Raw genomic sequence first — 25382 nt, 5'->3', positions numbered from 1 at the left:
AACAGTGAGTCAACAAATGTCCTTGCAATTTCTGGCCACTTAAGAAGCTACGTGGGCGGTATTTCCGTAAGGATTTAACACAAAACGTGACCTCTAACTAAAGTCAGCGTTGGGGTATCGTCACCTTAACTAGTTTGCTGGCTAGCTAACTCACAGTGCTGTACTGCCACCTCAATATCCTTTGTGTGCGCTGCTGAAGTCCTCTTACTGAGCAAACGTGAATTAACGTGCTTATATACTTCCCACAAGCTTCTATTTCAAATGTTTACCAAAGTTACATAACATTGCAACAGGCCAAGAAGCAGTAAACATTACATCATTTATTTTGGATCAACTGGAACCTCCAGGCCTATGACAGCGTCTCTACCTCATTGGTTGGACAAGTGCAACGGGCCCCAAACATCCAATCAAATTGCTCAACCTCCCCCCAGCGACCGGCTCCTGTTGGCGGGTCTTTTTATTGTTGACATTTTCGCGGAAAATAATTCCCGGGAAAATTTCAAATATTTGCTTTGTGTGTGCTGCTAGAATAGTTTCCAAATGTTTTTCTACTAAAATAAGATAAAAATCACACAAACCTTTATTATTTAAGCACCAAAACAATAGTCGTACAAATGTCAGCCTACAGTTTCAGTCTGGACATTTTGCAGCTCAGAAGTGTTTAGCCACCAAAGTTACAGGACATTGCAACAGGCCAAGAAGGAGTCAACAAATGTTGTTAAAAGAAAACCTCGTCTCTGGCCACTTCTAGAGGATACATAGGCGACGTTTACATAAAAGACATTACGGTCCAGATCTGCTGTTTTCCAGTTTACTGTGCTCGCAAGATGAGTCTTTTCCAGGATTAAACACTAAATCACCTAGTTTGCTGGCTAGCTAACTCACAGTGCTGTCCTGCCACCTCAGTATCCTTTGTGTGCGCTGCTGGAGTCACTCTTACTCCAGTCTCCCTACTGAGCAATAAACCAAATAAAACCACACATACTTCCCACAACCTTTTATTTCAAATTTAACACGATAATCGTACAAACGTCAGCCTACAGTTTCAATCTGCACATTCTGCAGCTCAGAACTGTTCACCAAAGTTACAGAAAATTGCAACAGGCCAAAAAGGATAACCCATGTCCGGCCACTTAGAGGCTGCATACGGATAAACGTTTCACGGTGAGGGACCTGGTAAGAAAGGGTCTCCTTATAATAAACATTTTTACTGTTATATGTTTAACGTTTAATTCTCTGTATTACAAAACTTTACAATAAAAATCTTTAACTACAGTATATATAGTGTAATATACATTATTACATTTCAATTTCTCAATTAGCACACTAGTGTTTTATTAAAAACAAACAAACAAACAAAACAAAAAAACCATTGGTACCAGTCGAATTTGTGAATGACAAAACTTCTTAAGAATTCATAAGGTATTAATTAATAAAAGAATAGGGTGCTGCAATTACAGCACATCTTGCAGCACATATCCATGAGCAGACCCCTTAAAAATATCAGGGCCTACTGCATATACTGTGTGCTGAGTGGCACTTAGGATATTTGGTCAGTACTAAAGAAGTGGTTAGGATTCAGGTCAGTTTAATACATACAAATCATGATATCAGATTTCCCTTTTTCACAGACAACACATACACGGGTATTGCTGCGTATTTGCCCCTCATAGCAAAGGCAAAAGAACAGCTGCTCCGCAATCCTGCTAAGCAACCCCAGTCAGAGACGTAATCCAAATGGAATCAAAGATTTTAGCACACACAGGGCCCACAACTACTATTGGCCCTACAGTTGGCAAAATAATCATTTCAAAATTCATTTATTATTGCATAATACTTTGACACATTGGCTCTCATTTGGGAGAAACAGTCTATGATGAGAGTAAAAATTTACTTTGTGATTCTTAGACGTCATAATGCAATGATTGTCTACTCAACTCATTACTTCTTATTTCTCACTCTCACACTAATAGACATAGATACGTATGATATTACACAAGTGCTTGGTCCATTTAGTCAAAAGATTGTGCAGCTGTCACATTAGAAGGAATGTATATCTATAGAACAGTTCTCTTGGGTCATCTATAGGCACAGTGCAGGTGTGTTATGCTTTATGACACTGCATAGTGTTCTACGGTCTGGAGGTATCAGTTAGGAGCAGGTAGAAGCAGGTACTGGGTCGGTTTCTCAGACATACGTAGCTTACCACTTGGAAGAAGTGATCCAGCAATGAGAATTCACCAATGAAATTCACCAGTGAAAATAATTCTATTTAGTGTATTGAGGTTTTAGCTTAGTCAGAGTCTGGAAACCCAACCCATTATGTGGTCATCTGGTTAAATTAATCTAGTTGGGCACCTCTGGCAAAGTGTTTTTTTTATTGCATAGTTAATATTCATTTGTATTTGTATATAGAAGTTTGGCCATTCACTCATTTAGTTCTTCATTATGTAAAAAAACAAAAAGTGATTTGTAAGGTCTTCATCTGATGATTTATCTATTCAGGTGAGGACACAAAAGTATTCTGTTGAGGTCAACAGCTTTTTGTATTCTCTCAAAAAGCATGTGCTGATGGAGAACACACCTCTGTGCTATAACTATTTTAACATATGTTGTGAAAGCATATGTGTGCTGCGAACTGTGTTATTAGAACACATCTGAACGCATTGTTAGTGTTAAATCAGATAACCTACCGATTGTGTTAAAAGTCTTTCTCTGGACACACGGTTCTGTTAAAACAGTAGCATGAACTGTGTTGTTTTTAACACGTCTACTTTGAGAGTGTTCAGATGGATTAGTGTGCTGGTGTGCATGTGTGGAGCTGGGTTCAAATTTTGTAGTCATTTTTCGTCCTGAGTGCAGTTCACCTTGCAACAGGTGGCAGTGGAGGAGCTCCTCTCATCACAGCTAGAGTAAGAGACAGACAGAGGAGATATTTCAGTGTTAACAAGAGGCAACACACTCAGAACTGCCCTGACCTTGACTTAATTAGAATCTGGTTGTTATTTACATTGTGTCGAATTCTCATGATGAATGGACCAATAGAAATGCTCTAAAGTATTTTTAAATTAACTTTAATCGAAAGTTTATATCTTCTCCAGACCTTTCTGATAGTCAGCCGCTGTATCCCCAGTTATATAAATGCTTCACTCTTCATGCATAATTTAATGGATGCAATGTAAACAAAGTCATTCAGAGTGCTTTGGTGTGAATAGTTAATTGTAGAGAAATGTACTACATTTAATACACCATAGATTTCTTTACAGTGGTGGTAATAAGAACCACAGAACAAATCTAGCCAACTTATGTACTACCTAAAACATCCAGTGAACCTACAGTGGACTTCTGAGCTTTTATATGAGCTTTTTAATGATGATTATAACATCATGCATATATATAAGGCTAAAGGCTAACACTGGCTGACCAGCTTTTACCATCTCTTCTGAGAGGAAACCGAGAGAATATTAAAAAAATATATACATAAAAAATATAATTACAATGTTCTTGTTACAGTGCTAAGCTATGCTTCCTTTTATTCGTTTCGGTGACCAGCCATTCATTTTTTCCCCTCTTGGTGTTTAGACAAAGAATGTTTTTGCCATAGTCTTGTTTGGTAGAAAGCAATGTAATATACTTAAAATGAAGATTCTGGTATTGTGACAAATCTGTTCCCAATACTGTAAAACATGATTAACCATTTTATAAAATAAACGAAATACAGTACTACTAGCCAAACAAAGCATACTGTGATTCTTCTGAAGAGCTTTGGGAAGAGGGCTATGCAAACACTCACACTTAAATACCAGAAAGTACTGTTTTCTTTGTTAATTCCAATGGTATTAAATAAACACTAACTGCCCAAAGAAACATCTTTTTTTTTCGTACAGTTTTCCTCAATTTTAGATTATCACAACCCATTCATACGTACTCTTCCCCGCAATCGCAAGTAATGCTCCCAGCACTGGGAGGGTTAGGACTGTAACATGCTACCTCAGAAATATGTGCAACTAGCCACCACTTCTTTTTAAAATACAGTCGATGAAATGTTACCAGGCAACTAGGAGGAAAGCACCCATCTACCCGCCCAGAGAGAGCAAGGCCAATTGTGCTCTCTCGGGCTCCAGCTGCTGCTGATCTTTGTAGATGTGTGGCTACCAATACTTCCTAGAATGTAGAGTGAATTGGGTAAAACCTTCTTACCTCTTTGTGTTTTACTGGGATAGATTTTAGTGCACTGTCTGAACTCTTCTGGTGGGGGCAGGTCCTCAACAGGATGGAAAGAGTACTTGGACTCAAAATCATCTAAAGGTGACAAGTCGATACAAAAAAAGGTTAAGTTTCCAAACACTCAAATTAGTGAATTCAGGGTACGCTCATTGGTGACAGAGGCATCAAGCTGCATACAGGCAGCCATTGTCAATAGAACAGGAAATTCAGAGGCACAAACCCAAAGCAGACGCAACCTTTTCAGTATGAGGACCCCTTCTCGCTTTAAGAACTTGTCCCACTTGGCCATTTAGTATTAACTACATAAAGTAAACACACTTTACTAAATTGAACCATGAAAAATAAGGAAAAACACAAATAATGTCAGCCATTCTGCCCATAATCCAATTAAGAGGTGATTCAGCACAATAACAACAAATAAGATATATGTCATATTACCCAGATCAACAGACAGTCATTCTGTTTGATATTTCTACACAGGATTTTGAGTGTTTAGTTGTTCCTGGTGTCAAAATCTATTATTGTGGAGAAAGGAGACAGTAGTGAAAGTAATGTGCTCTTTTCCACACCTGCAATCTCATCAATAAACAGCATCCTCTTACCGCAGAGCACAGGTCATTTGCCTACGATGAGGACACTGTAGCATTTCATGTTGCCCTGTATATGATCTCACAACTTCTCTGCATTGCGTGAACAGGCTTCATGAGTTTACGCAATGAGGAACTGGAAGAGTCCCATTTGAATTCCTGAGAGATCATTTGACTGCAGGGATATTTTCAAAGCCTGATAACATCCAATGCTCAGATAAGCTGATCAGGGACTGATGTCTGGAGGCAACGTTCTGTAGAATTAAGCTCGCTACTCTCAAACTGCTTTTACAATTTTGGAAGCCATTTTAAGTGAGACTTGTTTTGGGGCCTTCTTAACTTCAGTGCAGCAACTTAGACATGGACAGTCAAAACAATTCCCGGCCCTTTTCAGCCATGAACAAAAAAAACATAAGAATGTCTTTAGCATTAGGTTTCAGGTCATTGATCTGCTTCAAGTACATGCTATTCTGCTATGAATTTTTATTCTGATGCTTTCAGCTTCACAATGGCCTGGTTTACTGGCACTTTAGTCCTAATGTCAAGAGACAACAGTAACACCCCTACAACAGGTGGGACTGGGTTCTGATGCACAGAGCTGTATATACTGTATACTGTATCTTTATTTGTTTGTGGCTTACAGACTCACCTGCGAAAGCCTTGGGGGCAGAGGTGTGTCCATTGCGAACAGGTGGGGGTGGAGGCGGGGGTCCTGAGAGTTGGCGACCTGTGGAGGAGAGTGGAGGAGGCCTCCCTCTGCTGGGTGGTTCAGAGGATGTTTGCGTTGTGCCACTATGCATACGGTATGGGGGAGGAGGCGGGGCTTCTCGAGTGCCATTCCGAGCTCCAGAGGGGGGAGCCTGGGGTGCTTTTTGAGGGGGAAAAAAATGACCACATATATCTTTAAAATACTTTCTGAAGGTTTTGTAATGCAGTAGGTATTTAAAATTAATGTAATACATTCTTATCAATAACAACACTATAATAATAATGTGTACTACAACTACTACTACTACTACTACTACTACTACTAATAATAATAATAATATTATTGAGGATCACATGACAAACTGGGGAATGGGAAGTTCTTCAATATGGTAGCAAAGAATAGCAGAGTTCTCTGTGGAGTTGTTTGAGAACTTGAGTCACTTCATAATTCGGATCTGCTGTTGTATGCTTCATGTTTACTATAATCAATTATGATTATATAAGGCATCACTGTTTCTCCACCAGCTTTGACTTGACTTGTGTCCAAGAAGCTGCAGCACTCCCAACACTACAGCAGCTGCAAGGCAGATTTCTCATCTGCCAATACAGATTATTAGTTTTTTTCCCACCAGACATTTGACAGAGCTTAACAAACTAGTAGTAACAGGTGAGAAACCATGGGCCCTATTTTAGCAATCTTTAGGCAAGCAGTCAACCACGCACAGCACAGCTTGATTTAGGGTGTCAGTTTATCTTAACGGCATGAAAAGTACACCTTGCGCGGCTCAAAACGCGCAAAAGGCATGTACTAAGTCTCTTAATTAATTATGGGTGCGTTTTGGGTGTAACGTGGTATAAACCAATCATAATGTCACCTGCCATTAGGAGCCAGGTGCAGTCTGCCTTTGGCGGATTGCTATTTTTAATGGCGCAAAGCGTTGGGGGGTGTACAAGCGTTGGGCACACACCTGTGTTGACAATTCACTGCCAAGATAGCAATGAACATCTGACGGTTGACAACTGCCTAGATTGTTTTCACTCAGTGGAGCTCTTGCGTTTTCCGTTGGCAAGAAAATTACCTTAACACACCTCATTTCGAGACCGCCACGCCCACCGGCATAGATATATTCGCAAGCACAGTTGCCATTTAAACGACGCAGACGGAAGGCGTGAAAATAGACTGTTGGCGGAGTGTAAGATAAGGCCCAATGTTTTCAAAACGTCCTGGAAGTTGAACAGAAATGACACGTGTGTTTATTTACGTAAAATCAGATCTTATCTGGTCACGCAAATGGGGACACATTTCTGTGGAACAATGTAATTGGAATTAGGTTTACATAGGTAACGTAAGGTGTAAACAAGCTATAAGGCTGGGGTAGGGAACTAAGGGAACTGAAACCAGCAGAGTTGTCTAATTTCTCTGTTCTGACACCCCTCCAACCTGTCAAAACCTGTCCAAAATCATGTACACGGCCGTCTTAAGCATTGGCCTTATTATTGGAAGACAGACAGCCTAATTGACAGTGATGCCACTGGGTGTAGGCTGGAACCATGCATTTATGTGATAGTTTAGAGTAACGGATCGGACTATACTTTTTTCTTGATCTTTTTTCTTTCGGACCCCTAGGTAGGACACCAAGAATAATTGACTGGGTACATGTAGTGTTGAATGACATTAGCAGTCATAATTGCAGGTCATTTACCTGATCTGCGTCCTGGAGGATCTCGAGATGGTGGTGGAGGGCGGCTGCTCTGCTGTGCTGGGAGCGGTGGAGGAGGCGGCGGGGCTTGGCTGCGTGCATTAACGTTGGCATTGTTCCTTCTCAGGGAATTACGTCTCTGTGGCAGTTCAGGGGCTGGGTCACCGTTAGCGACCGGAGGTGGCTGGCGGTAAGGAGGTGGGGGTGGTGGTGGCGCAGAGGAAGATGCATGCGGAGGGCGAGATGAAGGGGTGTTTTTTGGCGGGCCGTCGCGTGCAGGCGACGGAGGGGGAGGAGCTTTGTTTGCATGTGGTGGTGGGAGGGGCTTCTCACGACTGAGTGAGGGACCAGTGACCTTCTGATGGGAGGTGGGAGGGACATTATTGGGCCGACGATTGAAAGGTGGAGGGGGAGGTGGGGCAGAGCCACCAGGTTTCGTAGCACTGGCAGGTTTGGAGATGTCAGGCAATGAGGGGCGGGGGTTACGTGTCCGCTCAGGTGGCGAGGAACGTTCCTCTTTCGGTTGCCGGCCCACGGGTGAGGGAGCGCGGCCGCCAGTACGTAGTACTGCAGGGCGGGAACCGGGTGGCCGCAGTGCTGACCTTCCAGCAGTAGCATCTGCAAAAAGACACACACCTCCATTAATGCTATTTAGTTAACAGCTTGACACTTAAATTTTATTTATGGACTAAAACTCAACTCCCAAATTCTGCCAACCCGTTATCGTTAAAAATCTGGCAACAGTTATCACTGTTTTCACTGCATTATTATTATTTTTTTTTATTTTTTATTTTTTTTTTAATGTTCCCTCTATACACCACCTTAATGGTTTAAAAATGAAGCAACTGAAATGTGTTTGATCCACAGGGTTTAATAAAAATATTACTTAACCTGTTTGGTAATTACAGCCTTTTTCTTAAACATTGTCCCTCCATTTTCACATACACAAAATTTAATTAGACAATTACCTGAAAAATCACTTTCAGGGCCAATTGTAACCCCACCTAATAACTGGGTTTACACCTAGGGCCCAACCCATTCCCTGCACCCATATTTTAACCACCCACTAGGGCACCTCCCTTTGTCAGTGTCACTGTATTAAGCCAACAACACCTTTAGAAGGCCCAACAGTGAGGTCTGGCATCCTAGACCCACACCCCTCCAAGCTTATTGGTCTTTCTGTTAACTAAGGCCATACCTAGCCACTAGTACCATTGATGCATGCTCAGTGCCACCAGTTCCATGTGGACTCTACGCAGTTCAACCATACAACACAAGACACACCTGAACTCCCTGGCAACTAAGGCCATACCTATCCCCTCTGGCATTCCTAAAATGATTAATGTAATATTACTGATGAACCCTCTTACATTAAAGCTGAAAGTGCATCATTTCAAATCAATTGAGGTGGTGTACAGAAGCAAAACTACAAAAAAAGATCACTGTATCTAAATACTTATGGACTTGCCTGTATATATTCAGTAGAACAACATAATGTCAACACTCTCACATACTAAAGAAACTAGAAACTAAAGTCCTTAAATAGACAATCTGAATAAGTAAGGATGTAAACATTATTGTATACTGATAACTGGCTGGCAGATGTGTGTTAAGTGACTGTCTAAAAGCAGCACCGAACATTTAATTTCAAATGGTGGATTAAAAGCATTAAATCTGCAGCTACCTGATGAACATTTTCTAAACATTTTTGGCATTGCATTTTTAACATAAATCAAAAGCTTTAATATTTTCAAAAGCTTCTAAGTTACTGTTTAAAGCTATTTGGAATCTGCATAAACATATAGGCCCTGCATAGTAAGTTTTTATTCAGTTTAGCCTTTTTTAATGAAAAAAAAAGAATCATCGTGTCTTTTGAGACTAAATCTAGCTCCAAATGCTTTTAGCAACTGGGAAAAACTAAATATGGTCCTTAAGTTTACATTTTATACATGCAGGAGAAGAATGTGAGGTTTCTTGTGCTGAAAATGACAGAAAGGCTTTCTTTGTGAAAGACCTTATAAAACTACCTCCCACTGGTCGTAGTTTAGGCACTCCTCCACTAAACAGGCCTCCCATTGGCATTGGTCCAGAACTGCCACCAAACCCCCCTCCACTTCCGCCACTACTGCTGCCCCCTCCACCTCCGCCTCCGCCAGATTCTAAGAACACACACAGAGGCTGATGAATAACCATAATACATCTAGGCAAACATTAATGTTACTTTTCCAAAAGACTCTCTGAAATTGACTTCGCTACATGCTTGTGACCTACTCTCAAGAATGGGTGCACTTCTGTCATTGACCCCACTGGTTTTTTTCAGCTTGGCCCCTTTGCATATGTCTGACAACAGGGCTCCTCTTCCTTTAGCTTCACTACCACTGAGTTTGGGTGGAGTAGTGTTTGCCTGTAAAAAAAAGGAAAATTAAGGGTTAAGATAAATTTATTATGAATTATTGCCTGAGTGGTGTGTTAATAGTACTGGCGTTAGCATCTTTAACCTGGAAATAATTATTAGTAAAATAAAAGTAACAATAATATCCATGTGTTCTGGCTACTGAACAGTTAATAAATGAAATCCCACTGTCTCCAGCGACACGTGTAACTTGTTATCTTTGGACGGTAGCTACCTGGCTGAAGGTAGGGGGAGGTGGAGGTCCAGGAGGAGGGGGTGGAGGAGGAATGGGCATGTTGGTGCTTCCCTGAGAACCCCAATTGTTGCCTCAATCTCAGCAAGTCGTCTTTATTCACTCACAAAGGCTCTGCAAAATGGATAAAATACACAAGTATATTTTATATGAGTTTATATGAGTATTTATTAATGTCACCTGTCAAGAACTGTCAAGAAATCTATTCCAAAACACAACCACCTGTACCTGAAAGCACTTCAATGTAGAGCGGGGCAATATGACGATATTTTATTGTAGTGTGATAAATTTTGTTATCTTGATAACAATATGCTTTTCTAAGCATATGAAGGATACTGTTAGTGCTTAATAAACACTGATCAGGTTTCATTACAAACAGTGTAATTTGACTAGTTTAATTAGATGCAATTCAACAGATGGTGAATATAAATCACTGTATTCAGTACGGAAGAGTATCTAAATAGTAGTTTAAGAGTTTGTGGCTATGGATGTTTTTAGTCTGTGCTAATACGTATTGTGATAAATATTGTGTATTGCAAAAGAAGTCTTTAAATATCAAGGATATAGTATTTTTACCATATCGCCCCAGCCCTACGTCAATGTAAGAAAAATTTACATCACTTAACCCTTTCTCGCATGCAAACAAGAGTAAACATATTCAAAATCGAACCAAGCCCGGTTATTTCCGTCTTTTCAGCTGATTGCCTAAATTCTGGTTGCTGAAGCTCTCCAAACCAGTCTGATTGGCTTGCTGCTTTTAGCAGAATGCTAACACTCCTTTAGGCCTTCCCTTCGCTACAACCTAGACTACACCCCTACTTTCCAAAAATGTTTGAACAGGTTTACACAAGAACATCCCAGTGCCTCTGCCTCTCTCTCTCTGCCTCTCTCTCTCTGCCTCTCTCTCTCTGCCTCTCTCTCTCTGCCTCTCTCTCTCACACACACACACACACACACACACACACACACACACAGCAGGTAAACAGAGATATGAAGTGATACAATGCTTCGCCGGTTCTAAAAGGAATGTCGTAAGGCAGGATCACCGGCTACCAAACCAGTAACAGAAGTGTCAGCTATGAAACGAGCTCAGGTGGAAAAAGAAGCTCAGGTGACCATATTTATTTAAAACCATAAAGTAGTCTCAATAGTTCATTCCTTTTTTAATCTCCTAAAAAATGAAAGCTCATTAACCATTTCTAAAGTGTAGACACAGTCCTGCGTCTCCCAACTTTCCTCAGTCTCACACTCAGACAGTTCAGAGTCTGGCAAATGAGTTTAACCTAGATGTGTAACTTTGGAAGAACTAACGGTGACCTTCACAGCGAATATGCTGCAGAGTTAGACAGAATAAAGCAGCACAGCTCTAATGCACAGCTAAATGCATTAACCAACCAGATTACTACCTTAAAGCAACTTTCCTATAGAAGGGATTTTCTCAAATACACGTAAACATACAAAACCAGAATGATGACCTTCATACAGAAGGATTTGCAGCTAAAGCTACAGGTGAAGGAGTGGAAGGAGCAGTGCATCTGTGATATAGAGCTATAGGTACGATAACCAGCCAAGCGCTTAACCTGAGGAAAGCTTTTTGTTTTCTGAGAAAAATTCTCTTCATAGATATTCTCCTTCTGAATTTCTGGTTGATGTTCAGGTCAGTCAAGACCAGAAGGCCGATGACAAATTAATACAGGACCTCAAAGCTTGCACACAGTCAGAAGAAGTGCAGTGGTAAGCACAGTGGCCTACAGTCGGCTAGTGCTGACAGGTCGGTCAGCATGAAACAGGGCTGGTGGCTGATTACAGCCTCCTACTTCACTTCACTTGAAGAAAAGAGAGAGAGGCCAATAATAATAATAATAATAATAATAAAACTATGATTACACGCATAATCGCCGAGACAACATCATAAGAAGTAGCCAAATAAATGAAGTAGCATTTGACGTTGAATTGTCACGGAAACCTGAACAAGGAAATGGACCAGCAGGTAAAACCCACGGCTGGAGACCTGTGCTAGCTCAGAAACTTCACCAAACAGATCAGATCCACATATCAGAGAAATAATAAGAGATCATAACTGAGGAAAGAGCGCGGTTATAGAGGTATACTGAGCTCGGCTTGGCAATGCAACAACACAGAGATTCAGGCTCCGGTGAGCTGCTGCGTAAAGAAAACATCAAGTAGGCTAAAGGTGGCAACCCTGCAGAAGGTAAACGGCAATACTGTCTATGTTAAGTCAGAAAGATAGGTTAAGTTCGTTAGACAGCTAGCTAGCTACCTTTGCTGCCAGTAGCTAACTGGAAGTCTTTGTATTTGGAGATCTCGTGGCTTGACCTAAGCGGTTCTTGAGGGAAAAGTTCAATTCTTCCTGTCAGAAGATTCAAGGTTTATCAGGACAGAGCAGCAACAGCACGACTCGTTAAACTACGGCTCTCCTGTCGCTCTGAGAACAAAAAGTGTGGAGACTTTAGCTATGTCAACCATATCTTACCTGCAGCTACTGGACGGTTAGTGTTTCCAACAGCATCGGACGAAAGCGAGATTCCGTCAGAACGCCCCAGCAAAACACGGCACTGACGGACCGACTGACCCACCGGCTCCTAGAGGAAAACTGGCAGCGGAGTCGCGTTAACTAATCGCAAACAGCTTCATGTTTTCAAGTCGCCAGCGAGGCAGACTGGCGGCGAATCCCTGAAATGAAGCTGACAAACTTACTGCTCCAAACTAAAGCCCGACAAACTTAGCAGGTCAGCAACGAGCCGCCACGAAACGAACCTCCAGCTCTTTTAACTTTTCCTCTCAGCCAAGTGAAGAAGGGCCACTGCTTCCTTCAGGGCTTCAGCGAACCCACATCGAAGGAACCCGGAAACCGAGGAGCCAACACAAAATGGAGGCAGATGGCCGAAGTGCTCCGATTGGAGCCGAAAAGGTATTAGTAACCTAGTTTTAGCTGCTGCCAGGCTGGGGATAAGCTCAATGAACACTAGTCACTTCTATTTTTCTTTTTAGTTTGCCAGGAGTCAACCTTTCAGAACAGCTTAAAGAAAATATATAGTTAGTCTACCTGAACTGAGACACACGGCTGCTTTTGGAAATGGCTGGACAGTATTGATAAAACCAATAGATATCAGACAATATTCAAGGTTAGGTTAATAAAGGTATTTTCTATATGAATACTCTTAATATACCCATACTTTCTGAGTGCTACAACATAGGAGAAAATATTTAATATTATAATAAACTTTAATACAAACCTGACATGGTTTCTAACTATTGTCTCTTTTGTTTTGGTTGGCACATTTACTTCATATAAATATATTATTTTTTAAATGAATTAAACTGTTATTTGAAAACAATCTCAAGCGCCCAGTAATGAGTGACAACATTTTCTTCCTCCATTAAATTTTTTTTTAGGCCTTGTCTTATCTTATAGGCCGAAAATGATACATTAGTAAATATTTAGTATTTATAGACTGAATGGATTGAAAATGTATCAAAACTGACTTTATAACCAACCAGGTCATTTTATACTCAAAAAGGCAATGTTAAAAAATTCAAGACCATGTTTGCAATACCTTCATGCTTTGTGGATTATTTTTTTTCCTCAAATGCTCAGACAAACATTCCCGTCGTGAGCCAGTGTTAATTTACATTTCCAGCATTTCCAATACATAGAATACAGCTGGGTAAATTCAAGATCAGAAGGCCGATGACAAATCAAGACAGGACCTAAATGTTTACACACAAGTCCAGTTGGAACCACAGTGGCCTACAGTCGGCTAGTGCTGACAGGTTGGTCAACATGAAACAGGTCTGATGGGAGATGTAATCTGCCATCAGACCTGTTTCATGCTGACCAACCTGTTTTATAGTGTTTTATAGTGAAAAAATAATAAAACTAGGATTAAAGACAACACATAAGAAGTAGCTACGTAAAGTACATATATTTGAAGTAACATTTAACATTGAATTTTTGGGAAATGGAAATGGATCAGCAGGGAGAACTTTCCAGTTTTGATACATAAGTCTTTACTTGCAAACAATTAAACACTGCATACAAACTACACATTACAGTACAACAGTAAAAGAACAATAAAATTGAAAAAGTAAACCTCAAAACCCCCAACAGAATATTTCATTTCTCATTGATAAATAAGTGCATCATAAAAATAGAAGTCATTATACTAATAAAGTTTTCAATGTTATTGTACAGTATTTACAAGCACATTCAATAATCCATTAACTTTACAGTGATATTATTGATGCACAATACAGTGTATTTACATTCATACTGTTTCTTTGCATAGTGCTTCTACATAAAAATTAAGTTATAAAAGTTATAAGTTGCCCCTTAAGGAAAAGTCACATATATTTTAAATGTCAATATGTAAACACATTTCATATCATGCACAAAGTATGCAAACATGTGATTTTCTGTATGAAGAATTGTAATGAAATTGCGGTACATTTGGCACAACTTGAAAGTATTTACATCTGAATATTAACATTCATTTTAGAAAAAAAGAACATCCATCAACAGAATCATCTTTGTCTTTTTTGAACATGAATCCATCACACCTGTGTTAAGAACTTAAACTTTGAACCTTTTAAGGTGCCTTTTGGTACTTCAAGTTCCATGCCTGATACCAAAGATTCCAAGTCTTTGATTTTCATACTGCCTTTTGATGTTTTTCCATACTGATTAGGATTCTTCATGCCTGAATCTAAATGGATATTGGGGCCTGTGATGCCAGTTTTTAAATTTGTCTTAGGAGTTTGTGTCATTCCCCTGAACGTAGCGGTGTCAACTTCAGGAACCCACATAGCACCATTAGAATCTCTAATACTGTCATCCAGACCCAAACCATTTGTGACTTTGAAGTTCCCTCTTGGGCTCTTGAGATTTGGCACTTTAAAATTAGAAGAACTCACACTTGCATCTAGATGTGGAGCTCCAAGATTAGATTCTGTATGTGCTGGACCATCAATGTCAATATTAGGAGATTTCACATTCATTTTGGGGCTGTTGAGAGTACCTTCAGGTAAAGTAAACTTCATACCTTTTTCTTTAGGGCCTGAAAGTCCAAAATCAGGCATCTTAAACTTGGGCATGTTCACTTTACCTGATGGCAGGTTCATATCAGGAACAGTGAAATCAGTATTGTGATCCTTTAAATTGGCTCTGGGCCCACCGATGTCAATATCAGGAGCACCAATGTCTGCATCCAAGTTGGGTGATGAGAAACCCAAATCTGGCTTGTCTAAGCCTCCTTTAACATCTAAATCAGGCCCTTTAAATCCTGACATGTTCAATTTTGGTGTTTTAAATTTGGGCGTTTTGAGTTTGCCTGATGGACCATCAATATCAATGTCAGGAGATTCCACATCTAGTTTTGGTAAATTCATTTCTCCTTTTATTTTAGGAGGTGAGAGGTTCATCTCAGGTGCGTCAACTTTTGGGCCTGAAAGTCCAAAATCAGGCATTTTAAACTTGGGCTTGCTCATTTTACCTGATGGCAAGTTCATGTCTGGGACTGTAAAGTCCGCTTTGGGACCTTTTAAACTAGTATTGGGCCCATTGATGTCAATGTCAGGAGCACCAAGGTCTGCATTCAGTTTGGGTGATGACAGGTTAAACTCTGGCCCATCCAAGCCTCCTTTAACGTCCACACCAGGTTCTTTAAGTTTTGGAACGCTAATTTTAGGTGTTTTGAATTTGGGCATTTTGAGTTTGCCTGATGGACCATCAATATCAATGTCAGGAGATTTCACATCTAGTTTTGGTGAATTGATTTCTCCTTTTATTTTAGGAGGTGAGAGGTTCATCTCAGGTGTGTTGACTTTAGGGCCTGAGAGTCCTAAATCAGGCATCTTAAACTTGGGCTTGCTCATTTTACCTGATGGCAAGTTCATGTCAGGAACTGTAAAGTCCATTTTGGGACCCTTTAAACTAGTGTTGGGCCCATTGATGTCAATGTCAGGAGCACCGATGTCTGTATCCAAGTTGGGTGATGAGAAACCCAAATCTGGCCTGTCTAAGCCTCCTTTAACATCTAAATCAGGACCTTTAAATCCTGACATGTTCAATTTTGGTGTTTTGAATTTGGGCATTTTGAGTTTGCCTGATGGGCCATCAATATCAATGTCAGGAGATTTCAAATCTAGTTTTGGTGAATTGATTTCTCCTTCTATTTTAGGAGGTGAAAGGTTCATCTCAGGTGCTTTTACTTTTGGGCCTGAAAGTCCTAAATCAGGCATCTTAAACTTGGGCATGTTCATTTTCCCTGAAGGCAAGTTCATGTCTGGGACTGTAAAGTCAGTTTTAGGACCCTTTAAATTGGCTCTGGGTCCACTAATGTCAATATCAGGAGCACCAATGTCTGCATTCAAGTTGGGTGACGAGAAACCCAAATCTGGCCTGTCTAAGCCTCCTTTAACATCTAAATCAGGCCCTTTAAATCCTGAGACGTTAAGTTTTGGTGTTTTGAATTTGGGCATTTTGAGTTTGCCTGATGGACCATCAATATCAATGTCAGGAGATTTCAAATCTAGTTTTGGTGAATTGATTTCTCCTTTTATTTTAGGAGGTGAGAGGTTCATCTCAGGTGTGTTGACTTTTGGTCCTGAAAGTCCAAAATCAGGCATCTTAAACTTGGGCTTGTTGATTTTACCTGAAGGCAAGTTCATGTTGGGGACTGTAAAGTCCGCTTTGGGACCTTTTAAACTAGTATTTGGTCCACTAATGTCAATATCAGGAGCACCAATGTCTGCATTCAAGTTGGGTGACGAGAAACCCAAATCTGGCCTGTCTAAGCCTCCTTTAACATCTAAATCAGGCCCTTTAAATCCTGAGACGTTAAGTTTTGGTGTTTTGAATTTGGGCATTTTGAGTTTGCCTGATGGACCATCAATATCAATGTCAGGAGATTTCAAATCTAGTTTTGGTGAATTGATTTCTCCTTTTATTTTAGGAGGTGAGAGGTTCATCTCAGGTGTGTTGACTTTTGGGCCTGAAAGTCCAAAATCAGGCATCTTAAACTTGGGCTTGTTGATTTTACCTGAAGGCAAGTTCATGTTGGGGACTGTAAAGTCCGCTTTGGGACCTTTTAAACTAGTATTTGGTCCACTGATGTCAATATCAGGAGCACCAAGGTCTGCATTCAAGTTGGGTGATGAGAAACCAAAATCTGGCCGGTCTAAGCCTCCTTTAACATCTAAATCAGGACCTTTAAGTTTTGGAATGCTAATTTTAGGTGTTTTGAATTTGGGCATTTTGAGTTTGCCTGATGGACCATCAATATCAATGTCAGGAGATTTCACATCTAGTTTTGGTGAATTGATTTCTCCTTTTATTTTAGGAGGTGAGATGTTCATCTCAGGTGTGTTGACTTTAGGGCCTGAAAGTCCTAAATCAGGCATCTTAAACTTGGGCTTGCTCATTTTACCTGATGGCAAGTTCATGTTGGGGACTGTAAAGTCAGTTTTAGGACCCTTTAAATTGGCTCTGGGTCCACTAATGTCAATATCAGGAGCACCAAGGTCTGCATTCAAGTTGGGTGATGAGAAACCAAAATCTGGCCGGTCTAAGCCTCCTTTAACATCTAAATCAGGACCTTTAAGTTTTGGAATGCTAATTTTAGGTGTTTTGAATTTGGGCATTTTGAGTTTGCCTGATGGACCATCAATATCAATGTCAGGAGATTTCACATCTAGTTTTGGTGAATTGATTTCTCCTTTTATTTTAGGAGGTGAGATGTTCCTCTCCGGTGCGTTGACTTTTGGTCCTGAGAGTCCAAAATCAGGCATCTTAAACTTGGGCTTGTTTATTTTGCCTGATGGCAAGTTCATGTCTGGGACTGTTAAGTCCGCTTTGGGACTTTTTAAAGTACCTTTGGGTCCACTGATGTCAATGTCAGGAGTATCAATATCTGCATCCCATTTGGGTGATGAGAAACCCAAATCTGGCCTGTCCAGGTTTCCTTTAACATCCATATCTGGCCCTTTAAATCCCAAGCCATTAAATTTTGGTGTTTTCAATTTGGGCATTTTGAGTTTGCCTGATGGACCATCAATGTCAGGAGACTTCAAATCTAGTTTTGGACCTTTCATATCAGCTTCAGGGAAAGCCAGATTCATATCTGGTGCATTAATTGCTCCCTTTACTTTGGAGCCTTTGATATTTGGGCCTTTAGGTAAACTACCTGAAAGTCCAAACTTAGGCATTTTCAGTTTTCCTGCAGGAACATCAGCATTGAAGTCAGGTGCATTGAAATCCATCTCTGGCTTTTCAAGAGAGGGGGCTTTAATGTTACCTGTAGGGGCATCTATATTTAACTGTGGGAGTGTAAGGTTTGGTGAATTAAACTCTCCCTTCATTTTAGGAGGTGAGAGATCCATCTCGGGTGCTTTTACTTTAGGGCCTGAAAGTCCAAAATTAGGCATCTTAAACTTGGGCTTGTTCATTTTCACTGAAGGCAAGTTCATATCTTTTTTGGGAACTTTTAAACTGGCTTTAGGTCCTTTAATGTCAATGTCAGGAGTATCAATCTCTGCATCCAACTTTGGTGATGAGAAACCAAAGTCTGGCCTGTCCAGGTTTCCTTTAACATCCACATCTGGCCCCTTAAATTTTGGTGTTTTAATTTTGGGCATTTTGAGTTTGCCTGATGGACCATCAATACCAATGTCAGGAGATTTCAAATCTAGTTTTGGTGAATTGATTTCTCCTTTTATTTTAGGAGGCGAGAGGTTCATCTCAGATGCTTTTACCTTTGGTCCTGAGAGTCCAAAATCAGGCATCTTAAACTTGGGCTTGCTCATTTTACCTGATGGCAAGTTAATGTCTGGGACTGTAAAGTCCGTTTTGGGACTTTTTAAAGTGCCTTTGGGTCCACTGATGTCAATGTCAGGAGTATCAATTTCTGCATCACATTTGGGTGATGAAAGACCCAAATCTGGCCTGTCCAGGTTTCCTTTAACATCCACATCTGGCCCCTTAAATCCTAAGCCGTTAAATTTAGGTGTTTTGAATTTGGGCATTTTGAGTTTGCCTGATGGACCATCAATATCAATGTCAGGAGTCTCCACATCTAGTTTAGGTGAATTAATTTCTCCTTTTATTTTAGGAGGTGAGAGATCCATATCAGGTGTGTTGACTTTTGGGCCTGAGAGTCCAAAATCAGGCATCTTAAACTTGGGCTTGCTCATTTTGCCTGAAGGCAAGTTCATGTCTGGGACTGTAAAGTCAGTTTTAGGACCTTTTAAAGTAGCTTTGGGTCCACTGATGTCAATGTCAGGAGCACTAATGTCTGCATCCAATTTGGGTGAAGACAAGCCCACATCTGGCCTGTCCAAGTCTCCTTTAACATCTAAATCAGGTCCTTTAAAACCTAAATTGTGAAATGTTGGTGTTTTGAATTTGGGCATTTTAAATTTGCCTGATGGACCATCAATATCAATGTCAGGAGATTTCAAATCTAGTTTTGGTGAATTGATTTCTCCTTTTACTTTAGGAGGTGAGAGGTTCATCTCAGGTGCATTGACCTTTGGGCCTGAAAGTCCAAAACCAGGCATCTTAAACTTGGGCATATTCACTTTGCCTGAAGGCAAGTTCATGTCTGGGACTGTAAAGTCAGTTTCGGGAGATTTTAAACTAGCTTTAGGCCCGCTGATGTCAATGTCAGGAACACCAATGTCTGCATCCAATTTGGGTGATGAGAAACCCAAATCTGGCCTGTCCAAGTCTTCGTTAACATTCAATTTGGGTCCTTTGAATCCTGAAATGTTAAAGTTAGGTGCTTTCAATGTTGGCATTTTGAATCTACTTGCTGCGCCATCAACATCGATGTCAGGAGAGGTCACATCTAGTTTTGGCCCTTTCATATCAGCTTCAGGGAAAGCCAAATTTATGTCTGGTAGATCCATATCAAGAGACTTCATGTTCAGATTTGGACCTTTTAAATCAGGCTTGGGGAACTTCAAGTTTGTGTCTTCAAGATCTGGTCCTCTAGGCAAAGCTCCTGATGATGTCAAATCGTGTATGTTTGGATTATTCATGTTCAGCTTCGCTAAAGACAAGTCCTTGTCAGGAGCCATGATCCCTGAAGTATCAATGTTTGTTCTGGTCTTTGGTACCTTTATACTTGCTCCTTTATGACCATCTTTTGTTTGGAGGAAGCGTTTTGGGTCATAGTCATATTCAGATGTAGCATCAATGTTAAGTTCAGGGGCTTTAACCTCACCTGTTTCATGTAGATCAGAACCTTGTAGCAGCAAATCTGAGTTGTATTCATATTCTGAAACAGCATCAGTATTAAGTTCTGGAGCTTTACGTTTTAGCATATGGAGGTAAGCTGCTACATCTGCCTTTCTGCGTGCCATGTCCGTTGTCGGGATGTCCTTTAAAGGCAGATTCACTGTCATGTCATTGCTCAAACCCTGGATAGTCACTTGGCCATTTGGGGAACTGCTTGCATGGTCTTCATTTCTTCCACTTGGATCTTCTTTCATGAATTTCTTGACTTTGGCATTGAATAGCTTGTTGTAAGAATCCTTACGCATCTACAGGAACAGTGTGTTAGGAGTTAATGTTTTGATTTCACTCTGTTTATCATGTATTTCAGTTGGATTTATTACATACTCTTGATTGTTTGCTGTTATACCAACTGTCTCAAATGCTTGTTATATTGTATACCTTTCTGTGTCAGTATTTTGTATAGCAGCAGTGTCTAAATCTGGTCCGAGAAGTCTAGAGTCCAGCACAGTTTGGTTATTTCTCTGCCCAAACACACCTCATCACTTAATTACCAGACTAATAGGTGCACTTACTAAGTGTGTTATTAGAGACACTATACTGATACCTCTTTGATCATAAAACCGTCTCAATCCTATATGGCATGGCTTTAATAAGAAAGGTGTTCTATTGGATTTGGATTCTGGGAGACTGGGAGGGCCGCTGAAGAACACTGAACTCATTGTCATGTTCTTAAAACTTGTCTAAAATGACCTCGTGCTTCATTAGCATGATTGATTAATTTTTGTATTAATGGGCCCAAAGTGTGTCAAGAAAACATCCCCACACAATACACATACACTGCCACCCTGGACTGGACACAAGGCAGGTTGGGTTCATGGATTCATACTGTTAGTGACAAAAGCTGACACTACCATCTGTGCACCTCAGCAGAAATTGAGATTTATCAGACCAAAGATTTTCCATCTTCAGCTACACAGTTTTGGTGAGCCTGTGCCCACTGCAGCCTCTCCTTTCTGTTCTTGGCTGACTAATGTAGAACCTGACATGGTATTCTGCTGTTGTAGCCTATCTGCATCAAGGTTTGATGTGTTGTACAGTCTGACAAGCTTTTCTGTTCATCACAATTGCACAGAGTGGTTATCAGAGGTTGTCTTTCTGTCAGCTCAAGCCAGTCTGGCCATTCTCTGTCTCAGTCTGCATCATTCTGAGATTGTTGATGGAAATGAGCAATTACAGAAATACTTAAAAACAGTCTGTCTGGCACTGGTGATTCTGATGGTTGAGGTAAATATTACATGCAGCTGCTGGTCTATAGCTACATGATTTTATGTACTGCACTGCTGCCACATGACTAGCTGATTAGATAATCACATGAATGTACAGGGCCCCAGCACTCCAGAGCCTATAGTTATAGTAATATGTATTTTAAATAGATTTGGCCACCCACCTCATCTGGAGCTTTGATTTTGGCATCCAGTTTTTCCAGGCTCTTGCTGGGTCTCAGGCCTGGCTTTGTCAGCACTTCCACCTTGTCATGGTATGGTTCAATTAACTTCAGTATTTCAATCACTTCATTCTTCTTTAGGTGGTCAAAGTGAATTGTGGCACCAATAAGTTCATCTCCTATAATATCAGAAGCAACAACTTTATCAACATATGTATGCACTAGAATATCAGTAACACTGTTTTTAACAATGATTAATATATGTTAAAAAAGCACATGGTCCAGAACATCAATGATCCTGTTCCCAAACTGTTATTTGTAACCCTAACATTACTATTATTTGAGTATCAATTGATCAGTTGAAATAGATTGAAGGTTGAAAGAGGGCTCAGCGAGGAGCAGCAGGGGAAATACACTATATGTCCAAATATTTGTGGACACCCTTTCTAATCTGTGCATTCAGCTACTTTACATTGCACCCACTGCTGAAACAAATGTGCAAATGCACACATACAGCTTGTCTAGTCCCTGCAGAGAAGTATTGCTGATAGAATAGGACTCTGGAGAAGATAAACATGAACCTATTAGCACCATGCCTTATGGCAGGCATGGGCTAGTGAGGTATAAAGCCCCCCAGCATTGAGCTGTGGAGCAGTGCAACTTTGTTCTCTGGAATGATGGTGCTTCATCCGATACTTTTTAGGATGAGTTAGGGAGTTGGGGATGAAGTTTGTTGGTGATCATCCATCATCCTGACCTCACTAATGCTCTTGTTACTGAATGCAATCACATCCTCACAGCAAGGCTCTAAAATCCATTAGAAAGCCTTCTTTTAATTCTTTTTAATCTCCTTAATTTCAGAAGAAACAGTGAATGAGCAGTTGTTCCGGTACTTATGTTTATATAGTGTATCAGACAGTATGTTTTCAGTATACTGAATTTACCTTCATTTAGTCCCTGATGTGCTGTTACATCAGGATTAATTTTAGAGACAAGCACACATCCTTTGTCATCATCCTCAAGCTCAAGGTCCTCAGAGAGGCTCCTCTGATGGCCAGGCTGAAAACAAGCATTTTATAGCACGTAGTAACACAGGTTAGTTCACCAAAATTTGGGCATATGCAATAACAGGAAACCAATTTAATCTGAAGATGCATAAATATTAATGCTAATTTACTGCCTACTGCCTTTTAAAAAGATAAAGTGAATACTTCAGTTTTTTAACTCCCATTTTTATGTTATGAAAAACACACTTACCATAGTTTACAAAAGCACGTTCAAGGCCTGAGCCTGTAAAAAAAGAGGAAAAACGTTTTTAGTTTTTAAATGTTCAATGTGGTGTTACATTTCCATACTTATTTAATGTAGTATATGTCTCTTAACTTTAACTGTCCTTTTTACCTCCATGTATATATATATACACACACACACACACACACACACACACACATATATATAAAAGGAGTAAAAGGGTAAAAGGAGGCCAACAAAGTATGCTGAGGAACAGAGGCACTACAATCTGTAATTATAGAACTACAGAGTGCTCCTATATGGTAAGTGGAGATGACTGAATGGACGTATATATATGTATATATATATATACATATATATATATATATATATATATATATATATATCACATTGTTTTTAGTCCACTATGCAGCGTATGATTAACTAAATGGGTTTACAAACAAATACTGCATTACTGTGCTGTTGTTATTACACTTAACAATAACAGAAAGATCTATACTTAAACATTGACATTTAATTGAAAGTAAAGACATTATTTACTGCTCGTATTTTCATTTATACCTCACGTAGCCGTCACAAATCCCAAAGACCAGGACAGTTTATTTTTACCCTTGTGTTTTAGTTTATTCTCTTCTATTTTTCAGTTGCCAGACTCTGCGTCACACACCGACAAACAATATTGTTCCTAATTTGTTTGTTAAAACATTTGTTTATACATTTAATTATTATTGTTTCATTATTTATATATATATATATATAAATTGTATATTTTTGGCCTCATTCAACTTCTAAAATGTATTCCTGGTGGAACCCAATACTTGCACTGTATCTATAAAAATGTATATATATTGGTCTCTGTATCTTTCACAACTATCAAACAGGTACAGGTACAGATGGGCAAACATTGAGTCGAAACCTCAAGGTATTTATGGAATTGTTCTGGGAAAGTGTATCGACGAGAGCCAAGAACGGGTTTGGCTAGAACAAAAGGGGACTGTATACTCAGCCACACCCTCTGGTGTTAGTCCACACTATACATGCATGACAAAATTCAGAGGCAGTAGGTGCGAATGAGATCCTCTTGTCTGTTGATACCCCCCCCCCCAAAAATAAAAAAAAGAATAAATAAATAATGATAATTAAAATGTTTGTTTCTTTTATAACAATTTTAGGTGATGCACTACACACACAATATATATATATATATATATATATATATATATATATATATATATATATATATATATATATATATATATATATATATGGATGGATGGATGGATGGATGGATGGATAGATAGATGGATGGATGTAGTGCATCACCTAAAATTGTCTTGCCGACATATCAGTGGGCTAGGAGCAGTACCGCATATTAACAACTTAAAATTTGACAAGTTCACCTGCAGTAAAGATATATATAATTTCTTGCATATTTTACAATGTTAATTTTGGGGCAAAATACTAAAACCACAAGCAATTTGAATCAGTCAGGAGACATGGCCTCACTCCTGAACGCCTCTTATCACTCTATTTAAAAGTTTGAGTGTTTATCTTACGAGCATATCTCAAGAAAAGTAAACCCATACAACATTTGTGAGATTCAAAGACATCTTCAGTTGAAGTTATTCCTACGATACACACAGTCATTAAATACTACCGAACAATAAACTTGGACATGACCATTAATGATAAGTAACAAAACAGTTCCAAATAGTGCTGTTTTAATTAGGCTTGTATTATAGGAGGGCAAGTCCTGAATGAAATATGGTAGAGCCTTACCTGACCTTGATTAAGACGTTGTTGATTTCTTTCCAAAGCTGGAGCTTAACTTGCCATGATGATAAGCAGTGCTACCACTGCATGTCACTGAGTGGCAGGACCATGTTTACCTCCGCTTTCCATCGACTGTTTATGGGGCGGGTTTCTTAAAGCAGCACACACTGTAAGAGTCAACAGACTGGTTTAGGCCTGGCTCACACCCCAGGCCACGCATAACTTACCCATGAATTCTTGCTCCGAAATGGTATGGCAACCTACCATGCAGGAAAAACACAAGTTAAACAAACAAAAAAATAAGAACAACAAAGACAGTGGTCACACCTGTATCCTCCCTTGTGACTCAGGTGTTCAGCGAGACTATCACTTCTGTTCACAGTCCCGTAGGGCGTTGATGATCTGGGTGGAGAGGCTACTTAATACTGAATACACCTCCTAATGTGCTATTATGTACTTGCACCATTGACACAACACCGTAAATATGTATACAGCATGTGAATGGGAGTTAAAGAAGACATGCCTGATGGTCGTAAGACGCATTAGTAAAAGGTTTCCATTTAAACAGCCCATATGTTGTATCTAGTGTGTAAATGCATTCCCTTGTTGGTAGATACACTTCCAGTATGTTTTCCAGAGTAATTGGAAATGTTGAGAAAGGAAAATATGGTAAAGCGTATGTATATATATTTATATATATATAGACATATTAATGGTTTTATTTAGTGATGTAAACACAGCATCACAACTGTTGAGATTATGCTTCATTTATGTAGAAAGAAAACTTAT

At 39.8% G+C, this 25382-nt stretch overlaps 1 protein-coding gene across 2 annotated transcripts; it reads right to left on the bottom strand.

Annotated features, from left to right (window-relative positions):
• Positions 1-985: 985 nt before the first annotated feature.
• wipf2a (WAS/WASL interacting protein family, member 2a) lies at positions 986-12726 on the bottom strand. 2 transcript variants are annotated; one of them, XM_072660192.1, is made up of 9 exons: positions 12586-12726; positions 12362-12481; positions 9850-9981; positions 9494-9626; positions 9250-9381; positions 7226-7840; positions 5464-5682; positions 4201-4302; positions 986-2907 (listed from the first exon to the last, which is right to left on the bottom strand). In XM_072660192.1, exons 3-9 carry the CDS (start codon positions 9907-9909, stop codon positions 2864-2866), a joined length of 1305 nt encoding a protein of 434 aa, XP_072516293.1. In that variant the 5' UTR covers positions 9910-9981; positions 12362-12481; positions 12586-12726; the 3' UTR covers positions 986-2863. The 2 variants fall into 2 exon arrangements, with proteins under 2 accessions (XP_072516293.1, XP_072516292.1); XM_072660191.1 differs by having other exon boundaries at positions 12362-12726.
• Positions 12727-25382: the final 12656 nt, after the last annotated feature.

The sequence above is a fragment of the Salminus brasiliensis genome, chromosome 17 (genome assembly GCF_030463535.1).
Source record: "Salminus brasiliensis chromosome 17, fSalBra1.hap2, whole genome shotgun sequence".
Classification (NCBI taxonomy): Eukaryota; Metazoa; Chordata; class Actinopteri; order Characiformes; family Bryconidae; genus Salminus; species Salminus brasiliensis.
Note: the sequence above shows the minus strand (reverse complement) of the source record. Positions and strands in the feature narration are given on the sequence as shown.